At 45.7% G+C, this 20086-nt stretch overlaps 1 protein-coding gene across 2 annotated transcripts in view; it reads right to left on the reverse strand.

Annotated features, from left to right (window-relative positions):
* The window catches only part of SUSD1 (sushi domain containing 1), a 137333-nt gene extending 117247 nt beyond the window's left edge, over nt 1-20086 (reverse strand). Inside the window, exons 1-3 of one of the 2 annotated variants that reach the window (XR_011568199.1) lie at nt 19006-20086; nt 3274-3393; nt 724-879 (exon numbers count right to left, since the gene is read on the reverse strand). Coding sequence is in view for 1 of the 2 variants with exons in the window: in XM_070795279.1 (XP_070651380.1) it covers nt 724-879; nt 3274-3393; nt 19006-19114 (385 nt within the window). In the remaining variant the exon portion in view is untranslated. The remainder of the gene's footprint in view (nt 1-723; nt 880-3273; nt 3394-19005) is intronic. The other variant, XM_070795279.1, reaches the window with a different exon arrangement.

Raw genomic sequence — 20086 nt, forward strand, 5'->3', positions numbered from 1 at the left:
TCCAAGAGCTATATTATCATGACATACAATCATGAAAATAATAACAGGAGCTACTGAAAATTAGAAGGCCTTTGCCCATCCCTTTTATTTGACCAACATATATCCAAAACCTGACCTTCAAAGCTACTGAGATCCTAAGAGTTGTGCTCCTCACTCAGCTTATTCCTCCAGGAGACAAGCCCACAACTCTAATAGGTGCATCATAGAGCTCATCCCTGGGGCTGTATGCACAGAGCTGGCGAGTACCACAGTCACTCCAAAGGCTACTGCAGATGGCACGCCATCTCAAAGAATCTCTCCTTGCTGTTTGTTATGAAACATTTCAGACACACAGAACAAGCGAAAAAATATTACAGTCTCCTCTAGTTCTACCTCCACCCCCAAGATTCAACAATCATTCACATTTTGCCATTTAAAGTATCTTATAGATAAACACTACATCAGATGCTTCATAATAACACTCCTAGATACTTTAGCACGCAGCTCCCAAAATAAGAATATTATCCTAAAATACTACAATACAGCTATTCTTTCTAACAAAATGAACAATAATTCCCTGATACTAATACTCAGTCCATGTCCAAATATCCCCCATCAATAAAGGAGAGTCCCTTCCTTAAATCACACCCCATCCTGGCCCTGCCCTCTCCCTCCTCCACATCCCAGGTACCAGGTACCCTCGGCCATCACCACGATGCCATCTGCAACCCCCTTCCTGAGTACCTGTGCAAAAGGTGCCGTCATTGGGGATGAACGTCTTGTTGTTGTTTGTGGCTCGATATCCTTCCAGGCAAATGCAATAAAAGCCTCCGGGTATGTTGTGGCAAGATGTGTGGTTCCCACAGACCACACTGGCTCCATACTGGCACTCATCTTTATCTGTGGGTACATTGAGACAAAGCACAGAAAGGGCTGTCACTCCATACCACGATCAACTACCCAGACTGTTCTCCTGTGCTATGGACTTGGGAATCAATATTCTATGACAACAGCAGAAAGATCTATTTCCCCAGCCTCTCCTCTGCTCACTGTACTTCTCAGACTCCGGGACATGGGCCACTCGTCATCGCATGCCAAGTATGTACGAAACCACAAGAGAAACTCAACATCTCTTTCTGATAGCCCATCCTACTTGAAGACTGGGAGATAGAGATGCTTTCTGAACTTCTCCACACTTAAAAAGATCTTGTCATAGGCCTGGGAGGGGAAAATCCAGCAGAATCCCACTTTTCCAGCTCAGCCATTCTCTTGCCTTTTTTTACAAAAATCAAAGTAGGATGATTTTGCATCCAATGATTAACTGGAAAATCTGTTACTTCTGAGTCACCAGGACACACAATGGAATTAGTGCTCAAGCCTCATCTGGGGGCAGGGCTAATACTGTGGCAGAAGCAGCTCCTGCTGATCCTTAGTGATCCATATAAACAATGTTAAGCACCCAGTGAGGAGGGGCTGGAACCTGGGATGAGACCACAGGACCTGCTCTGACTATTTCTAATTCAATCGTTTGACATCAATGTCAAATGAACATAAACCTCCCCCTCCTGTCCTCCAGCTCAGGGGTCAGCAAACTTTTTCTGTCACAGGCCAGTCATGGGTCTCCGGTTGCAACTGCTCATCCATACTTTGGATCATAAAAGCACAGAGAGTCAGTAAACAAATTAAGACCCTATTACAAAAACAGGCAGCAATCAAGTCTGGCCCCCAGGTTAGAATTCACTCACTCTGCCTTAGACTATACCATCAGAGGAAACCCCTGTGGCCAATTTCTCTTACATCCTTTGAGAGGTGATCTATCCAGCTAGTTTTTTGCGGGGAGGATATCATCTGCTGAGAAACTGGAGTTTTTTGTCACTTAGTGTTTTATTACACTACTGGTCCACTCACAACAGTTCAATTGCCTCTCACAATTGCACACAATTCCCGCTAACCCAAGAGCACCCCACACTCCATTCAAAATCTGGTAGGTTTTTCTTTCATTTCCCTTATATTATCTTTTTAAATTTTACTTAAATCTATTCATCATTAAAACTATCTGTGGTTAAAAGATCCGACTAAGAACACAGAGAGGCAAAATGGACCCTCAAGCCATAGCCGGGTCAAGTGTCCTGGCTTACTAAGCAGGGCACGGGGGTTTCAGACGCAAGTCCACCTGCCCATAAGATGGAACATTCCTTTGCTATTGTTCCTGCGGCATGTCTCCCCTGCAGACTTCATCAGAAGGGACATATGGGTTTGCAGGAGATTCTAGAGTTCTTAGGTCCCATGACTTAGCATTGGCACATCTGTGATCTAACCTGCAACGTATGGTGTGGTCTCAGCACACCAGTTATTGGAATATGTAGTATATAGTGTTTTTATCCTAAACAGAGAGGGTCAGGAAGGCCCAACTCCAGCCTGCAGGAACAAGCAAAGTTGTGTGATTGTGAAAACATGTACCTGTGAAGTAGAATATGAGTTTTTGAACTCAGGATTTAATTGTTATTTTTCTTTAGGAAGCAAAAAAAAAAAAAAAAAAAGATACCACAGTGAGGTGGTATACACTGTCAATTCACAGCTACAAGGCAAAACTATCCATATGTTCACTGCAGGTAACATGGATGCTGGGAGAAAACCATGATTATCCTAACATCCGTTACCGTAAAGTTGCTATGGAACTCTCTCTCTCTGAATTGGGCTTGAAGCTGGATATTATCTGACTCTTATGGCATGGTGGATTCTCTGAGACAAAAAATAATTTCAGATACTTCTAGTCTAAAGGTATGTGTATTTCTGTAAGTCATCCAAGAGCTTAAAGGGTCACAACTATAAAAAATTTGAAGGATGGATTTTGGTAGACATAAGACTCAAAGAAACAGTATTTCACCTATCAGCCAGAAAAGTTCAATAGGCAATTGTGCTTTGTTTTTCCTCATGGTACTAATAAAAATAGTTTTCTGTCAAAACAACTAGAGAAATTTAAAAAGACAATACTCACTCAAATTGCTAAGTTAAACCCAAGACTTAAAAACAGATTTCATATCTGTGTTAGGTCAGAGAGTTCCCAGAGTTTCAAGTTCAGTGATCTCTAACACGAGGGATAATTCCTTGTAAATGCTAAAGAAATGATATATCCAAACACTAAAACAGAGACTTACTGTAATTGATAAAACTTCTTATAATAAAAGTACATGAACAATAACAATGTTTTCCCCCCAAGGACACCAACTCTTTAATACTGGAGAATCTTGTTTCTTGATGAAGTTTTCAACTTAGCCAAGAGTCAGAACTTACCAATACAATGAGTCCTCCCATTGCCCACAAATCCATATTTGCAGATACAGATGCTTGTTGTTTCTCTTTTCAAGCAAGTAGCATGTTCATGGCAAGTGGCACAGATATCCGAATGGAAATCTGAATCATAAATTGCATATATCAAGAAAAGAACATTTCAATAATGTACTCTAGATGAGTCACATTTTTGGTAGCAGACATTTACAATGGAGAACCAACATTTGAATACCAAAATTATAAAGGGTTGATTTTATTCCATACTGTTCATACTGTTCATGGGGGGTTCTCACAGCAAGAATACTGGAGTGGTATACCATTTCCTCCTCCAGGGGACCAGTTTTGTCATTGACTACGCTAAAGCCTTTGACTGTGTGGTTCACAACAAACTGTGGAAAATTCTTAAAGAGATAGGAATACCAGACCACCTTACCTGCCTCCTGAGAAACCTGTATGCAGGTGAAGAAACAACAGAACTTGATATGGAATAATGGACTGGTTCCAAATTGGGAAAGGAGTACGTCAAGGCTATATATTGTCACCCTGCTTGTTTAACTTCTATGCAGAATATATCACGCAAAATGATGGGCTGGATGAAGCACAAGCCAGAATCAAGATGCAAGGAGAAAAATCAATAACATCAAAAATGCAGATGATACCACTCTAGTGGCAGAAAGTGAAAAGGAATTAAAGAGCCTCTTGATGAGGATAAAAGAGGAGAATGAAAAGGTTGGCTTAAAACTCAACATTCAAAAAACCAAGATCATGGCATCAGATCCCATCACTTCATGGTAAATAGGAGAAAAGTGGAAGCAGTGACAGATTTTATTTTCTTGGCTTCAAAAACCACTGCAGATGGTGACTGCAATCGTGAAATTAAAAGACACTTGCTCCTGAGAAGAAAAGTGATGACAAATCTAGACAGTATATTAAAAAGCAGAGACATCACTTCCTAACAAAGGTCTGTCTAGTCAAAGCTATGGTTTTTCCAGTAGTTATATATGAGTGTGAGAGTTGGACCATAAAAAAGGCTGAGCACCCAAGAATTAATGCTTTTGAATTGTGGTGCTGGAGAAGACTCCTGAGAATCCACTGTACTGCAAGGAGATGAAACCAGTCAATTCTAAAGGAAATCAACCCTGAATATTCATTGGAAGGACTGATGCTGAAGTTGAAGCTCTAATACTTTGGCCACGTGATGCCAAGAACTGACTCAATGAAAAGACTCTGATGCTGGGAAAGACTGAAGGTAAAAGGAGAAAAGGACAGCAGAGGGTGAGATGGTTGGATAGCATCACTGACTCAGTGGACATGAATTTGAGCAAACTCTGGGAGATAGTGAAGGACAGGGAAGCCTGGTGTGCTGCAGTCCATGGAAGGGCAAAGAGTTGGACGTGACTTAGTGACTGAACAACAACAAAAGACCTTATTTCATCCTTAGAAATCTGCAGTGGTTGCCCACTCCCCACAAGTAGAGTGCAAATTCTTCTACCTGGTATTCAGTGCTTCCATAAGTGTAACCCCAGACTAACTTCTGTAAGCCTCAATGCTTCCAAACTCAAATATACAGTGTTCTCCAGGAAAGAGGCCAACTGCTCTTTCCCACACAAACATGCTACCCACTGTCTTAGTTCATGCCCTAGTCATGATGTTCCTTCATCTAGAATGTCTATCCTTCCCTCTCTGGCCAACTAGCACCTATTCTCATTTCAAGACCCCACTCTCCCTAGGGTGGTCCACATTCCTTCATTCTTTAGGAAAATTAAATGTATCTTCCTCTGTGCTCTCCTAATGCTTATACATTCCCATATCAAACATGTTAATTTGTCAATATATTCTATTCCATCTCTGTCTTCTCAGCTTGTTATTATGAATGAGCTTCTCAAGGACAGGAATTATGTCATTTGCCCACATATCATTATGGCGGGGTAAAAACATTCAGTATATTTTTATTGGCCAACTGGATAAAGGCACCTGCAGTCCTACTGCCTACAACTTAAAAAGCAAATGGGGTTAGTTGTTTGTCGGTTGCTTCATTTGCTATTATTCACTGTTGGTGGGAATGCAAACTAGTACAGCCACTATGGAGAACAGTGTGGAGATTCCTTAAAAAACTGGAAATAGAACTGCCTTATGATCCAGCAATCCCACTGCTGGGCATACACACTGAGGAAACCAGAAGGGAAAGAGACACGTGTACCCCAATGTTCATCGCAGCACTGTTTGTAATAGCCAAGACGTGGAAGCAACCTAGATGTCCATCAGCAGATGAATGGATAAGAAAGCTGTGGTACATATACACAATGGAGTATTACTCAGCCATTAAAAAGAATACATTTGAATCAGTTCTAATGAGGTGGATGAAACTGGAGCCTATTATACAGAGTGAAGTAAGCCAGAAGGAAAAACATAAATACAGTATACTAACGCATATATATGGAATTTAGAAAGATGGTAACAATAACCCGGTGTACGAGACAGCAAAAGAGACACTGATGTATAGAACAGTCTTATGGACTCTGTGGGAGAGGGAGAGGGTGGGAAGATGTGGGAGAATGGCAGTGAAACATGTAAAATATCATGTAGGAAACGAGTTGCCAGTCCAGGTTCGATGCATGATGCTGGATGCTTGGGGCTGGTGCACTGGGACGGCCCAGAGGGATGGTATGGGGAGGGAGGAGGGAGGAGGGTTCGGGATGGGGAACACATGTATACCTGTGGCGGATTCATTTTGATATTTGGCAAAACTAATACAATTATGTAAAGTTTAAAAATAAAATAAAATTGGAAGAATAAAAAAAAAAAAAAAAAAAAAAGCAAATGGGGAAATTCCCTGGGCATTAAGACTCCATGCTTCTACTGCAGGGGGCATAGGTTCAACCCCTGGTGGGGGAATTAAGATCCTGCAAGCTGTGCAGCATGACCAAAAAATAAAATAAACTACAATCAGATCGGATCAGATCAGTCGCTCAGTCGTGTCCAACTCTTTGCGACCCCATGAATCGCAGCACGTTATTTTTAAAAAGCAAATGGAGGGGAGAGGTACTCATCTACTGCCCTATCCATTTTGCTTTTAGGGAAAAAGTGGCAAATGTGTTTTAAATGTCAGTGAGACAATAACCAGTCCCAGGAGGATCACCAGATCCCAATTATTTAGATAAGGAGCAAAAATGTTTGGGGCTTAAATTCCTGAAACAACCAGATCTACCAGATGGCGATACATGGCCCAAGATCAAACAAGAATTTCTAGCCGAGGCTCTGTGGGAATATTATATTGCATTCCCAGTGTCTGTAATATCAGGAGTTGACCTAGGAAGGAGAACATTTCAGCATGGAATTTCACCTTAGTCTTGGCTCCATTACTACCCAGGTAATAAAGAGCCCACAGACTGCTCTAGGCATGAAACCAACCAAGAAAGGGCAACATACAAATATTCTTAATCAGGCTTGCTTTTTATTTTTTTAAACAAAATACAACACAAAAATGAGACAAGCCATGCTTATCACTAAGAAGTACTAAATTAACCAAAGGATATTTACAAATTTTATTATATCCCAAACTTTAAAGAAAAATGCAACAAACTTTAAAAAGTTAGAAATTATATAGGTCATACTGACTACCATGTAATAATATAATAAAGTTACAAGATAAAACATAAGACTTGCATCCCCAAAAGTAAGCCTTCTTGTAAACTACAGAATAGTCCCCTAAATAATTATTGGAGCAAAAAGAGGATATCAACATTGAAATGTTTAATACCAGACATAAAAGCTTATCTACTTCAGAAAAGCTGAGTTTGACATGTTTTTATATACTTTAAAAGAAAAAAGAAAAGCAGGCAGCCAGGGAGGGGATGGGGGAAAATATAATTTTAATGCAAGAAGCTTGAAGAAAGAAAAAACAAATAGAGGCTGTGGGATAGGGGAGTTAGGACTTAGTAAAACGATGTTAAAAAATTAGAAAATATATTCAAATTCCTTGAAAAAACTTTTGCCAAAGTCAGCCCATCATAAAGACTAGTAGTCAAATTCAAGATTGGTAAAGAAAAAAAAAGAGTATATATACAAACATACAACTAAAATACATAAACAATTTCTTTTAAATTACAAATGAAAGACTTTCAATTAAACACAGCAGATTAAACACACTCACAACCCTCCACCCCCAAATTTAAAAATGACATTAAAGGACCAAGAAGGTATAAACCCTGGAAGAGAAGATGACAGCAGCCAAGGATGCTGACAATATTTCAGAAGATGAAAGAGATGGACATGTGGGAATTGACTGAGAGGAAGAATTAAAAGGAAAGAAAAAAGAAAGGAAGGAAGGGAGAAAGGAAGAAAGAGGGAAGGAGGGAAAAAAAGAATAATTAAAATAAAAATAAATAAAAGTCAACCAGAAAGGCTCAGGAATGAGGTCCCTAAGTGCCTCAGAATGCAAACATAAAGGGTAGGGCCTGAGAATTTAAGGAATAAGTGGAAAATATGGAGGAGTAGGTAAATGCCCAGATCCTCTAACTAACCCTGGCATAAGATGGAACTTTACAACCTGGAAAAATGCACCAGGAAGGTTCCAGTTATATGAGCAACAGACAGAGTTGAAGGGAGAGATGAGTCCCCACACTAAATGTCCACCAATATGGGGTAAATCTATTTAACCATTTTTAATACACAAGATGTGTGCCAGGCTACCAAAGGCTTCCCATACCACCTGCAGAAGAGCAAGTGGTTTCCAGAGAAAGTGGGACCTCAACGGAGGCCTCTTGTTCAGCCATAATTAGCCCACTCTGCAGGGCCTAGTAGGGAGAGCCTCTGAGTGCTAATTGCTTGTGGGACCAGGAGTGGGGAAGAAACCTATCCTAAAGAAAGGGGTAGGAAGCACAACCTCAATACAAGGAAGGGCAGCGGCTGGGGTGGGTTTGGGGCTGCTTCCGACCACACAATAGTATCCACTGATCAACAGCTCCTAGCTCAGTTAAGAATCACTAGAGGGCTTCTCCTGTGGTCCAGTGGTTGAGACTCTGCCTACCAACGCAGGGGACACCGGTTCCAGCCCTGGTCCCGGAAGATTCCACATGCTGGAGAGCACTAAGCCTCTGTGCCACAACAACTGAGCCCGAGCTCTAGAGCCTGAAAGCCACGACTACCGAGATCACGGGCGGCAACTACGGAAGCCCAAGAGCCTACGGGCTCCGCAACAAGAGAAGCCACCACGATGAGAAGCCAGAGCAGTGCAACAGAATAGCGCCTGCTCACTGCAAGGAGAGAGAGCCTGCGCGCAGCAGCAGAGACACAGAACAACGGACAATTAATTCATCTTAAAAAAGAACCACTGGAGAAGAGCATAAATGTACACAATTAGTTTACAAAGTGATTTTAAAATTTAACAATGTTAAATTTTGCAGACATTAATCACATATTTATTCCTTCTTGAAAAAAAAGTGTTAGTTGTTCAGTCCGTTTTTTACTGTTACCTAATGAATTACTCCAAAACTTAGCAACTTAAAACAATAATAAACATTTGCAGTCACACAAACACCCAGAATCACCGGAGACAAAGTAACCAATTCAACCCAGTTTTAATACTAAAAGTCCCCTGTCCCAGGAAACCCCTCAGTTGGGTGCAAACCAAGATAATTGGTCACCCTATTTGGAGAACTTGTTAAAACAGAATCTGAAGTGTTGGGTTTGGGTGTGGGCAGAGCCTGAGAATCTGCATTTCTAAGAAGCTCCCAGAAATGAAAGTGAAAGTTGCTCAGTTGTGTCTGACTCTGCAACCCCATAGGCTGCACAGTCCATGGACTTCTCCAGGCCAGAATACTGGAGTAGGTAGCCTTTCCCTTCTCCAGGGGATCTTCCCAACCCAGTAATCAAACCCAGGTCTCCCACACTGCAGGCGGATTCTTTACCAACTGAGCCACCAGAAGAAGTCTCAATCTATCAAGGACCCTGGGGAAAGAAAAGGCAATACCAAAGACATCTTTCACCAAGTCTGGACTGAGGCGCAGCTCAGCTGTGGGACCAACATGACAGAGAGAATAACCCAACAGAATCCTCCAGGCCAGGGCCCAGGTCACTGTGCCTTTGCTGTTACCTGGGGACAGGGGTGGCGAGAGGAACTGTGTCAAGGCGCAGCTCCACAGCCACATGAAGGATGATGTGACTTCTGTCTTCAGCAGATTCTGCTTAGGACAGCAGAGAGGTGGCTGCAACGCAGTAACCGAGGTGACTACTACAGAGGTGAGGGACACCCCCCCGCCACCTTCCCCTTGGCCTAGAGATGCCTAGAATTACTGGCAGAGCAACAGGAGAATGCAAACTCCAAAAGTCTAAGAGGATACACCCGACAGGTACTCTCTGTTACTATTACTGTATCTCTCAGCTGAGGGCTGCCACCCGAGACTCACTTCCCTTCTCTACTCGGCAGTGACTAAGTCAGCTAAAACTACATCCAACAATGAGAGCACCAGTGTCTCAATCTCAATTGGGGTTTTCTCTCTTGCTCCCTGATTATGGGATCGTAGGCAAGGAAACTGTCAGAGATCTGGTTTTAATCTTTCAGATGGAGATCACGTTTCGAGGACTAAATGAGAAATATCAGTGCTTCAGGAGCTTTCAAGCACTAGACAAAGAGCTAATTTCCATGAATATTTATATCTCTTTCCATAGATATTGTTATTGTTGTTAGAAACAAGTCATGCATGAGGCAGTGCCTGGTCTGAGACACCCTGGTTCAGAGCAGGGTTAAGACAGATCACTTGGGCTACAGTCCTAGCTTGGCCACTAGCTAGCTGAGGAATCCTTGACAATCCTGTGCCTCAGTTTCCTGTAAATCTGTAATCCGAGGATGAAAATAAACCTACAGGCTGTTTTGTGGGTTGAAGAGTAAATGAGTTCATTCGCATAAAGCAATTAGAATATGTCAGGCATTATTGTAACATCCACTCAACAGCTCTTCATTAATGAATAAATGAAGGTACTGACAGCTAGCCAGCTCCCAATTATACTAATAAAGAGTCATGGAGAGCTGCACTGATACAAAAACCCAAAGGAATATCGTGTAGACAGATGCCTGCCTATTCAGGGGGTTGATATTCTGGGAACCATAGTACCTCCTTGTTCACTCCCTGTCCACCTCCCACATCCTCTCAGCCTTCTGAGTAACATCTGACTCAGAAGTTGTAAGTTCAGCTTCCTCACCCTTTCAGCTCTGCTTACCCCTCCCTCCTCTCCATGTCACTGCACACGGACACCTAGACCTCGGGATGGAGTGGAGGCTGCCAGCTCGTATTTCAAAATTCAAGCAACAACTTACATGCACCCTTGAAACAACAGCAGATGGACTGTGACAAAGCAGATTTTGTCCACTGTCAAGGGAAGAAGGAAGTTTTAAAAGCACAAATGGAGTGCTTGGATTCAAATCGTGATCTACTCCCCAGCCGCTCACCAGACCAGCCCACTGCACCCCCTGCCTGAGATCCTGTCTCTCACACTCATGGAGACATGTGGAAACAGATCAGATGACCTGAGGAAGAAAGCAAAGGGGGGCCGACGCTCAGGAAGAGAAAGCATTCCCGAGTCTTCCACAGTACCACAGAAAATCGCACAGCTCCTAAGAGACTGCATCAAATTCCGGAGACAGAAGGAACGTGAGAGATCTTGTAGTCTCTCCTCTCCAACATGCCTGACAGGAAAACAAAAACAAACAAACAAAATAGCCTCTGCATTAAAAATCCACCAAGACAGAGCACACTCTACTCTTTCTAGCAGTATAGTCCTCGCAGGGCAGTGGGAACCATGGGCCACTCCCTCTCCCCTCAGTGCAAGGCTGCCATTCCCAGTCAAGAACCTACAACCTTTCCTTGCATTAAATGACTATCAGCCCACAGCTGCGCTGGCCCTTTTGCCTTCTTCTGTCCACCTTCCTCTTTAATCGAGACCAACTTGCAGCAGGACCGCCACACCTGGCCTCCAGACCAGGAACCAACCCATGCCAAGTGTCCCAACATCAGTGCTTCAGAACTCTGAGCAAAGCAGCCACACCCTAAGGTTCATGTCCTGAGTGTCACCCACAAACAGGCTGCCTCACATTCTCCAGCAAGCTGCATACCTTTTTTTTTTTTCTGTAATCCATATTCAACCCCACCCCCACCTCACCCCCCGCCCCGTCCCCTTTGCAGACCTAAGGCCAACAGGCCACTTGCTACCTTGGGCTGCAGAGACCTAAGAGCCCATTTTAGGATTTGACCAGAAGCTGAGAATAGGCCCTAAGAGCCAAGTTCCTGGAGAAGGAAGACAGGCCACGGTGGGAATCGGCCTCGTCAGCTCTAATCCTGCTCTGTTACTTTGAGTGACTATAAGTCACTCCAAAACAAGGCACTCCTTCCATTTCCCCCTGTTTCCTCCTCTTCTCACTCTGAACAGAGTATGTGCGGCTGTGATTCACGATGACAGAGTGAAAACTAAGCCTATGGGATGCAGATTTGGGAAGTCAGCGCCCTTCATACCATAACAACTTCCCCGACCCCCTCCACCATCACTCCCCAAGCCTCTCAAGGCCTCTGCCCAACCCCTGGCTTTCCCCAACCCCAAAGGGCCTGAGCCAACAGGTTCCTCAGCCACTCCCAGACTCGGAGCAATAGCAGGGAAAGGTTAAGAAACAGGACTGACTGGTTCCAGCCCTCCTCACCCATTACTAACCTCTCTGCTCCGCTAGGGCTTGGCACCTCACCCACCCACCAACACCCTCCTGCTCTGTCTACTACCATCTCACACCTTCCTCCCACTCAGGCTGCCTGACTTCCGCTCCTCCACTCTCTCCTCCCTGAAGCATCTTTGTTGTTGTTTTTGTTGTTCAGTCGCTCAGTCATGTCCGACTCTTTGCAACCCCACGGACTGCAGCACGCCAGGCTTCTCTGTTTTTCACCGTCTCTTGGAGCTTGCTCAAACTCATGTCTATCGAATCGGCGATGCCATCCAACCATCTCGTCCTCTGTCATTCCCTTCTCCTCCTGTTTTCAATATTTCCCAGGATCAGCATCTTTTCTAATTAATTGGCTCTTTGCATCAGGTGGCCAAAGTACTGAAGCTTTAGCTTCAGCATCAGTCCTTCCAGTGAATATTCAGGGTTGATCTCCTTTAGAATTGGCTGGTTTGATCTCCTTGCAGTCCAAGGGACTCTCAAGAGTCTTCTCCAACACCACAGTTCAAAAGCATCAATTCTTCGGCACTCAGCCTTCTATATGGTCCAACTCTCACATCCATACATGACTACTGGAAAAACCATAGCTTTGACTAGATGGACTTTTGTTGGCAAAGTAATGTCTCTAATTTTTAATATGCTGTCTAGGCTGGTCATAGCTTTTCTTCCAAGGAGCAAGCATCCTTTAATTTCATGGGTGTGGTCACCATCTGCAGTGATGTTGGAGCCCGAGAAAATAAAGTCTCTCACTGTTTCCATTGTTTCCCCATCTATTTGCCATGAAGTGATGGGACCGGATGCCATGATCTTAGCTTTTTGAATTTAAGTTTTCAGCCAGCTTTTTCACTCTCCTCTTTCACCTTCATCAAGAGGCTCTTTAGTTCCTCTTCGCTTTCTGCCATAAAGGTGGTATCATTTGCATATCTGAGGTTATTGATATTTCTCCCTGCAATCTTGATTCCAGCATGTGGTTTGTCCAGCCTGGCATTTCGCATGGTGTACTCTGCATAGCAGTTAAATAAGCAGGGTGACAATATACAGCCTCGACGTACTCCTTTCCCGATTTGGAACCAGTGTGTTGTTCCATATCTTGTTCTAACTGTTGCTTCTTGACCTGCATACAGGTTTCTCATGAGGCAAGTGAGGTGGTCTGGTATTCCCATCTCTTTGAGAATTTTCCACAGTTTGTTGTGATCCACACAGTCAAAGGCTGTGTGGAGCATCTTGGATGACAGTTAAATATAATTTAGCAATGTTACCAGTGAGAGACTGAAAATACAAATGGACAATGGCTAGATCATACATAAAAACAGAACTCTGACCTACAACCTGCAACCACTGGTCTAGTAAGTCAAACCACCTCTGTAACAGCCAAGTCATCAGGATTTAATCAGTATTGGCCAGTTTCCCTAATATTTGCCCATGCCTCAAACTTAGGGCCAATCAGAGAAAGCCAAATACACTACCCTAACCAATGGGATGCCTGCTGTTAGAGGGAAGCCATCTCCAGCTTCCCCATGGCAACATCCTCCAGCCAACGGGGGCACACCTGAAGACTTCCCTTTTCCGCTGTCAAGTTGTGACACTCCCCAGCCTGTCTTTGAGTCTCTGACAAACATAAGAGATGATGGCTGACTCTCTTGCTAGAGGAAGCTCTATATAAACAGCCTTTGCCTATTCTCATGGAGTAGTCTTCATTTATTTCCATACCAGATTCCGAATACAAGCCACAGTCCCTACTCACAAGGACCTCTCACACTAGTAAACAATTACACTGCAATATGGTGTAAGCGTATAGGGCAAAGGTATTATATAGATATGTATGTGTACATATGTGTATGTACAGATACTTCCTTAAGTGTGTAGTGTCCCACACAATATAGCACAGAGGCATGTGTGTGGCGTCTCTGGTCCTGCAAAGGGAACTGGAAAACTCCAAGGGGCCTCCAAGAAGGAGGACAGTTGGGCTGGTTTTGAAAACTGCACAGCACTCACTAAGTAGCCAGCTGTAGGGGAAGGCAAGAGCAGGTCTCCATTCTTCTCCTTCCTTCCCCTCTCCTGATGAAGGTTTCCACTTGTAGACCACCTTTGTTTTCGACCTTCTCCAGTAAGTCTCATTTTTTTTTTTACATTTTCAGTTTCTCACTCTACTGGATAATTCATCTCATTCTAAAATGTGTTAGATGTACTGATGAACCTCTTTCCAGTGCAGGAATACTGACACAGATGTAGAGAACAGATATGTGGACACAGGAGGGAGGGGAAGATGGGATGAGTTGGGAAATTAGGATGGACATATATACACTACCATGTGCAAAACAGATAGCTAGTGAGAAGCTGCTATAAAGCTTAAGACGCTTAGCTCATGCTCTGTGATGACCTAGAGGGACAGGAGTGGGGCGGAGGTCTATGGGGGAGGGGATATATGCATACATACAGCTGATTCACTTCATTGTACAGCAGAAACTAACAAAGCATCGTAAGGTAATTATAGTCCAATAAAAAGTAAAAATAAAATGTGCTGGAGACAGCTTTACCACTGTTCTCCTGGCCAAAAAAAAAAAAGAATATCTTGCACTGACCTGGCTAGCCCAACTGAACACAATCTCCTATTTGCTTCCACCTTCTTTAAAGAGTATCTACCCTGCAGTCAAGGTCCTGCATTCATCTGAGCCCTATGGGATCGCACAGAGTCAGACACGACTGAAGCAACTTAGCAGCAGCAGCAGCAGCATCTGGCTCTCACTCTCACTGCTCAGTTAGCTCTGGCTCCCACAGACAGAGTCACCAAAACTAAAGACTTGTTCTCAGTCTCCACGCCCTTGGCTCCCATTCTCCTGGTTTCCTCGATGCTCTTCTAGTTCAATCTTCCTTTGACTTATGTGGGCGCTGCTCCTTCTCCTCCACGTGTACCATCTGAACTTAGTGTTTCCAAGAATCTGTCCTCAAAGGCTACTAAACACATCAAAAGAAGCTCAACATCACTCACTATTAGAGAAGTGCACATCAAAACTACAATGACATATCACCTCATACTGGTCAGAAGGGTCATCATCAAAAAACTCTACCAACAATAAATGCTGGAGAGGGTGTGGAGAAAAGGGAACCCCCTTGCACTGTTGGTGGGAATGTAAATTGATACAGCCACTATGGAAGACGGTATGGAGACTTCTTTTAAAACTACGAATAAAACTACCATATGATCCAACAACCCCACTACTGGGCATATACCCTGAGAAAACCATAAATGAAAAAGACACATGTACTCCACTGTTCATTGCAACACTATTTACATAGCTAGGACATGGAAGCAACCTAGGTATCCATCAACAGATGGATGAAAAAGCTGTGGTACATATATACAATGGAATATTACTCAGCCATAAAAAGGAACGCATTTGAGTCAGTGCTAATTAGGTGGATGAACCTAGAGCCTATTATACAGAGTGAAGTAAGTCAGAAAGAGAAAAACAAATATCGTATATTAACACATATCGATGGAACCTAGAAAAATGGTACTGATGAATAGGTTCTTTGCATGGTAGCAGTAGAGATGCAAAAATAGAACAGACTTGTCAATACATTTATGGGTAGGAAGAAGAGGGTGGGACGAATGGAGAGAGTAGCGTGGAAACGTATACACTAACATATGTAAAGTAGATAGCCAGTGGGAATCTGCTGTATGACTCAGGGAATTCAAACTGGGGCTCTGTGACAACCTAGAGGGGTGGGATGTGGCAGGAGGTGGAAGGGAGGCTAGAGAGGAAGGGAACATCCATGTTGATGTATGGAAGAAATCAACAGAATATTGTGATTATCCTTCAATTAAAAATAAATAATGAAAAAATTGGAAAAAAACAAAAACCAAAAAGAATCTGTCCTCGGTCCTCTTAGTCTTATCAACCTCAAGGCTTCAAGTGACCACTGAGTCACCATCACTGCAGACACTTACTGTCCACAGCCTCAATTCCCTGTTGATTTCATCTCTCCAAATTCCTAACATCACCTCAAATTCAGGATCTCCAAAACAACGAAGCATCTTTCTTCCTAAATCTTTTTTTGTCCTCCTATAGAACCATATAAAGAAGACTGAGGGCCGAAGAACTGATGCGTTCAAACTGTGGTATTGGAGAAGACTTTTGAGAGTCCCTTGGACTGCAAGGAGATCCAACCAGTCAATCCTAAAGGAAATCAACCCTGAATATTCATTGGAAGGACTGATGCTGAAGTTGAAACTCCAAAACTTTGGCCACCTGATATGAAGAGCTGACTCATTGAAAAAGACCCTGAGGCTGGGAAAAACTGAGGGCTGGAGGAGAAGGAGGGTACAGAGGATAAGATGGTTGGATAGCATCACGAACTCAGCGGACATTAGTTTGAGCAAACTCCGGGAAATAGTGAGGACATGGAAGCCTGGTGTGCTGCAGTCCATGGGGTCACAAACAGTCAAACATGACTTAGCAACTGAACAACAATGGAACCATATGGGGCTTCCCAGGTAGCACTAGTGGTAAAGAGCCTGCCTGCCCAATGCAGGAGATGCAGAGAAGCAGGTTCAATCCTTGGGTCATGAAGATCCCTGGAGCAGGAAATGGCAACCCACTCCAGGGAAATCAGGCAAGAAACCTGGTGGGCTACAGTCCACGGGGTCGCAAAGAGTAGGACACGACAGAGCACTATAGCACTATAGAACCATATACCAAATCAACCCGTCCCAAACCTGTATTGTTCCATCTTCCCTCTTTGGTTCGCTTGAACCTTAACATCTGTCATTAAGTCCTTCCCTTTCCACCTTATCATCTACACACAGTCCTCATTTCCTGCTGTTATGACTGTGGGGCCAAGAGTCAGGACTTTTAGAACAGATGTAACAACTTCCTCAACAGCCCGTAAGCCTCCAGTCAGTTCCCACACCATCTACCGCAAGGAAACCTGCCCTTGATCACACCAGGTTCTCCACGGTTGTAAAGGATGGGAAAATGCTGACATAGGGAGAGGAGGCTCAACCTCAACCCTGACTTCCATTTCCCAAGATTCACACCACAGCAGTTAAGCAGTTGCAGATGGCTGGGCTTATGTAGTTACTTCGGTCAACATCTGAGCCCAGCAAGTCAATGGGAACACAGCGGACAGTTTCCAAGGCTACTGTCTTCACATAGAGATTCTGAAGTATGCTCCAAGCATCTGCAAGCTTTTATCTACACTGCTGTGGGAGACCAAGTTAGAGAAGGAAGTTAGAAAGCCCATCAGAGCACCTGATGTTAAAAAAAAAGCAGGGGTGGGGCACTTCAGAAGATTCGCCAACCAAGAAAAATACCATCCGGGGATAGTGAAAGTCCCGAGGTGAAGAGAATTGGGGGGAACAAGAGTAGGAGCCACAGAGTCTCTGAGCATCTCCTTACATGGTATTTGCCATCCACTACAGGATGACTGTTTCATTTACTTCACTTCACTTCACAGGATGACTGTTTCATTTCATTAGGGAAGCTAGACGCTTTCCTTATACCTCTTTTTTCGGCTGCACTGCCTGGCATGTGGGATCTTAGTTCCCCAGTCAGGGGTTGAATCCATGCCCTCTGTTGTGGAAGCGTGGAGTCTTACCCGCTGGACCAACCGAAGAGTCTCCCTTGTACCATTTTTTATATCACTCACTCCCTGTACTAAACCTGCAGTGATTATCAATGGCTTCTCACTGCCCAGAAGCATCTAAGTCTAAATGCCTGAGTCTGCCAACTACAATGCACTGCCTTCTGGTGAACTCCAACCTGCTGTTCCGCCCCCATTTTCCACCCACCTTCTACACATCAGTCAAACGGAAATGCAGACCCTGTGCTTTTGTGTCTCCACGCGCTTTCTTACTTTGTCCCCTCCATCTGGGATTCATTCATTCACTCATTCATTCTCAGTGGAGAGCTGACTGTGCCCTCTGCGATGAGCTGGGATGCCTTTTCCTCAGCTTCCCATATCGAATATTACCTACTTTTTTTGGCCCCATTTAAGGGTCACCTCATCCACGGTGCCACCAGATTCCCTTATTCAAATGTAGTCTCTCCCTCTTCTGACCATTCAACTTTTCAGAGCACTGATGGGATTCTAGGGCTTACCTGGTGGCTCAGGCAGTAAAGAATCTGCCTGTAATGCAGGAGACCAGGGCTCGATCCCTGAGTTGGGAGGATTCCCCTGGAGAAGGAACTGGCAACCCACTCCCTGGAGAATTTCATGACCAGAGGAGCCTGGCAAGCTACTACTCCAACTGCCTGGAAATGGATTATTTGCTTGAGTCTTCTCCAGAATGGGCTTCCTGGTGACTCAGACATAAAGAAAATGCCTGCAATGAGGGAGACCTGGATTCCATCCCTGGGTTGGGAAGATCCCCTGGAGGAGGGCATGGCAACCCATTCCAGTATTCTTGCCTGGAGAATCCCATGGACAGAGTAGCCAGGCTGGCTACAGTTCATGGGGTGGCAAAGAGTTGGACACGACTATGAGGTCAATGAGGGCCAGCACAGGGACCTCACATCCTTCTCAAGAAAACTATTCAAGGACCATTCATCTGTTAAATGAATCAACTGATTAATGAGTGCTTTATTCCCATAAACTTCCTTACACTTCTTTATCACCATATTAGCACCCGGTTCTTCATCAAATGTCAAAAATTAAAAGGCAGGAAGAAAACTGCTCCAGGGTCAAGAATTTGTCGCGCAAAAGCCACAGCGGGGCCGGAAGCGTGACAGTGCAGGCGGAACGCCCTTCCACGCCCTCTCGCGCGGGGCGCGGCTCTCCCAGGGGGAGCCCCAACCCCCCGCTCGCGCCCAGCCCCGGCTCGCGCCAGGTCCCCGGGGGGCGCGGGCCCGGCCGCAGGGCACTCAGCTCCCCGCAGCCCCTGTGCGGGGGCGGGGAAGGCAGCCGGGAAAGCCCACCAGTATCGCGGAGCCCCGCCCTCCCGATCTCTGACCTGAGCCCCACTCCAGGGCTCCGCGCCAGCCCGGCCCAGGGGCGGGGGAGCGCCGCGCCCGCTCCCCGCCCGCACTCACCGTCCTGGCTCCACGCTCGGGGCGCACCTCGGGCTAGGCTGAGAGGCAGCAGCAGCGGCAGCAGCAGGCGGCCTAGCGGAATGCCGACGCCCCAGGGTCCCCTGGCCATGCCGCTGCCGCCTCCTTCCCGGCGCGCCTGGACTCCTCCTGCGGCCCCGAGGCGCCGAGATAAGGCGGCTGGCGCCCCGGGGAGGGGACCGGGCTGGGCGCTTCCGGCGCCGCACGGGGGAGCAGAGGGTGCCGCGGGGTCCCGGGCTTGGGGAGCGGCGCGCGGGCCCTTCCTCCCCAGCAGGCCCGCGCCCCGGAGAATGCTCCTTCAAGCAATCGCTCCTGCACCGGCCGTGCACCTGCTGCGCGCCGGGCGCTGCGGGCCCAGGGACACCCGGCGGGCCCGGCCTAGTGACACCCCCGAACGTAGAGTTCCCGACTGCCCGGGAGAAAACGTGTCCCGTGCCCTAAGCCTGTGGAACGATGGCGGGATCCTAGGGGCTCAGGGAGGCACTCCCGGGGTGGCAAAGGAAGAGGGGTGAGGGGCAGAAGGAACAGGAATCTTTCAGGAGCTGAAAGAGAGCTGGGTGAGGTGGCTGGAGCTCCAAGGGCGAGAAGCCCGTCGGTCCAGGGCACCCTGGCGACAGGCTTGACCAGGCGACAAGACCGTCAGTGGCTTCAGAGCTGATAGGACTTCCTGCTACTCCGGGGACAGTCAGCTTGGGGCGTCAGAGAGGCTTCAGGAAGATGTAAGCGAAGACCTGGGGGTGAGAAGGGCCAGAGAGGAATCTAAGCGGTGAGAGGCGTGGGGCTAGACTAGAGAGCGCGCATTCTAGAAATGCGGAGGGAGACCTCCTTAGAGGGAGAACGGACAGTTGGAGAGAGGCAGTGAGCTGCGGAGATAAAGAAGAACTCATAAACCCAGGAAAGGAGGTTGCTGAGAAGCCATCACCGGGATCTCATCAGGAAAGTCTCCCCGGTTGGCTCTAGGACTGGGAAAGTGGCCCGGGAGGCAGGGAGCCCGCCCAGAGCTGGTTGAGAGATCCAGGCAAGAGAGGACACGACCCGGAGCGGAGCAGTGGCTCTGAGTGTG

Source organism: Bos indicus, chromosome 8, assembly GCF_029378745.1.
Source record: "Bos indicus isolate NIAB-ARS_2022 breed Sahiwal x Tharparkar chromosome 8, NIAB-ARS_B.indTharparkar_mat_pri_1.0, whole genome shotgun sequence".
NCBI lineage: Eukaryota > Metazoa > Chordata > Mammalia > Artiodactyla > Bovidae > Bos > Bos indicus.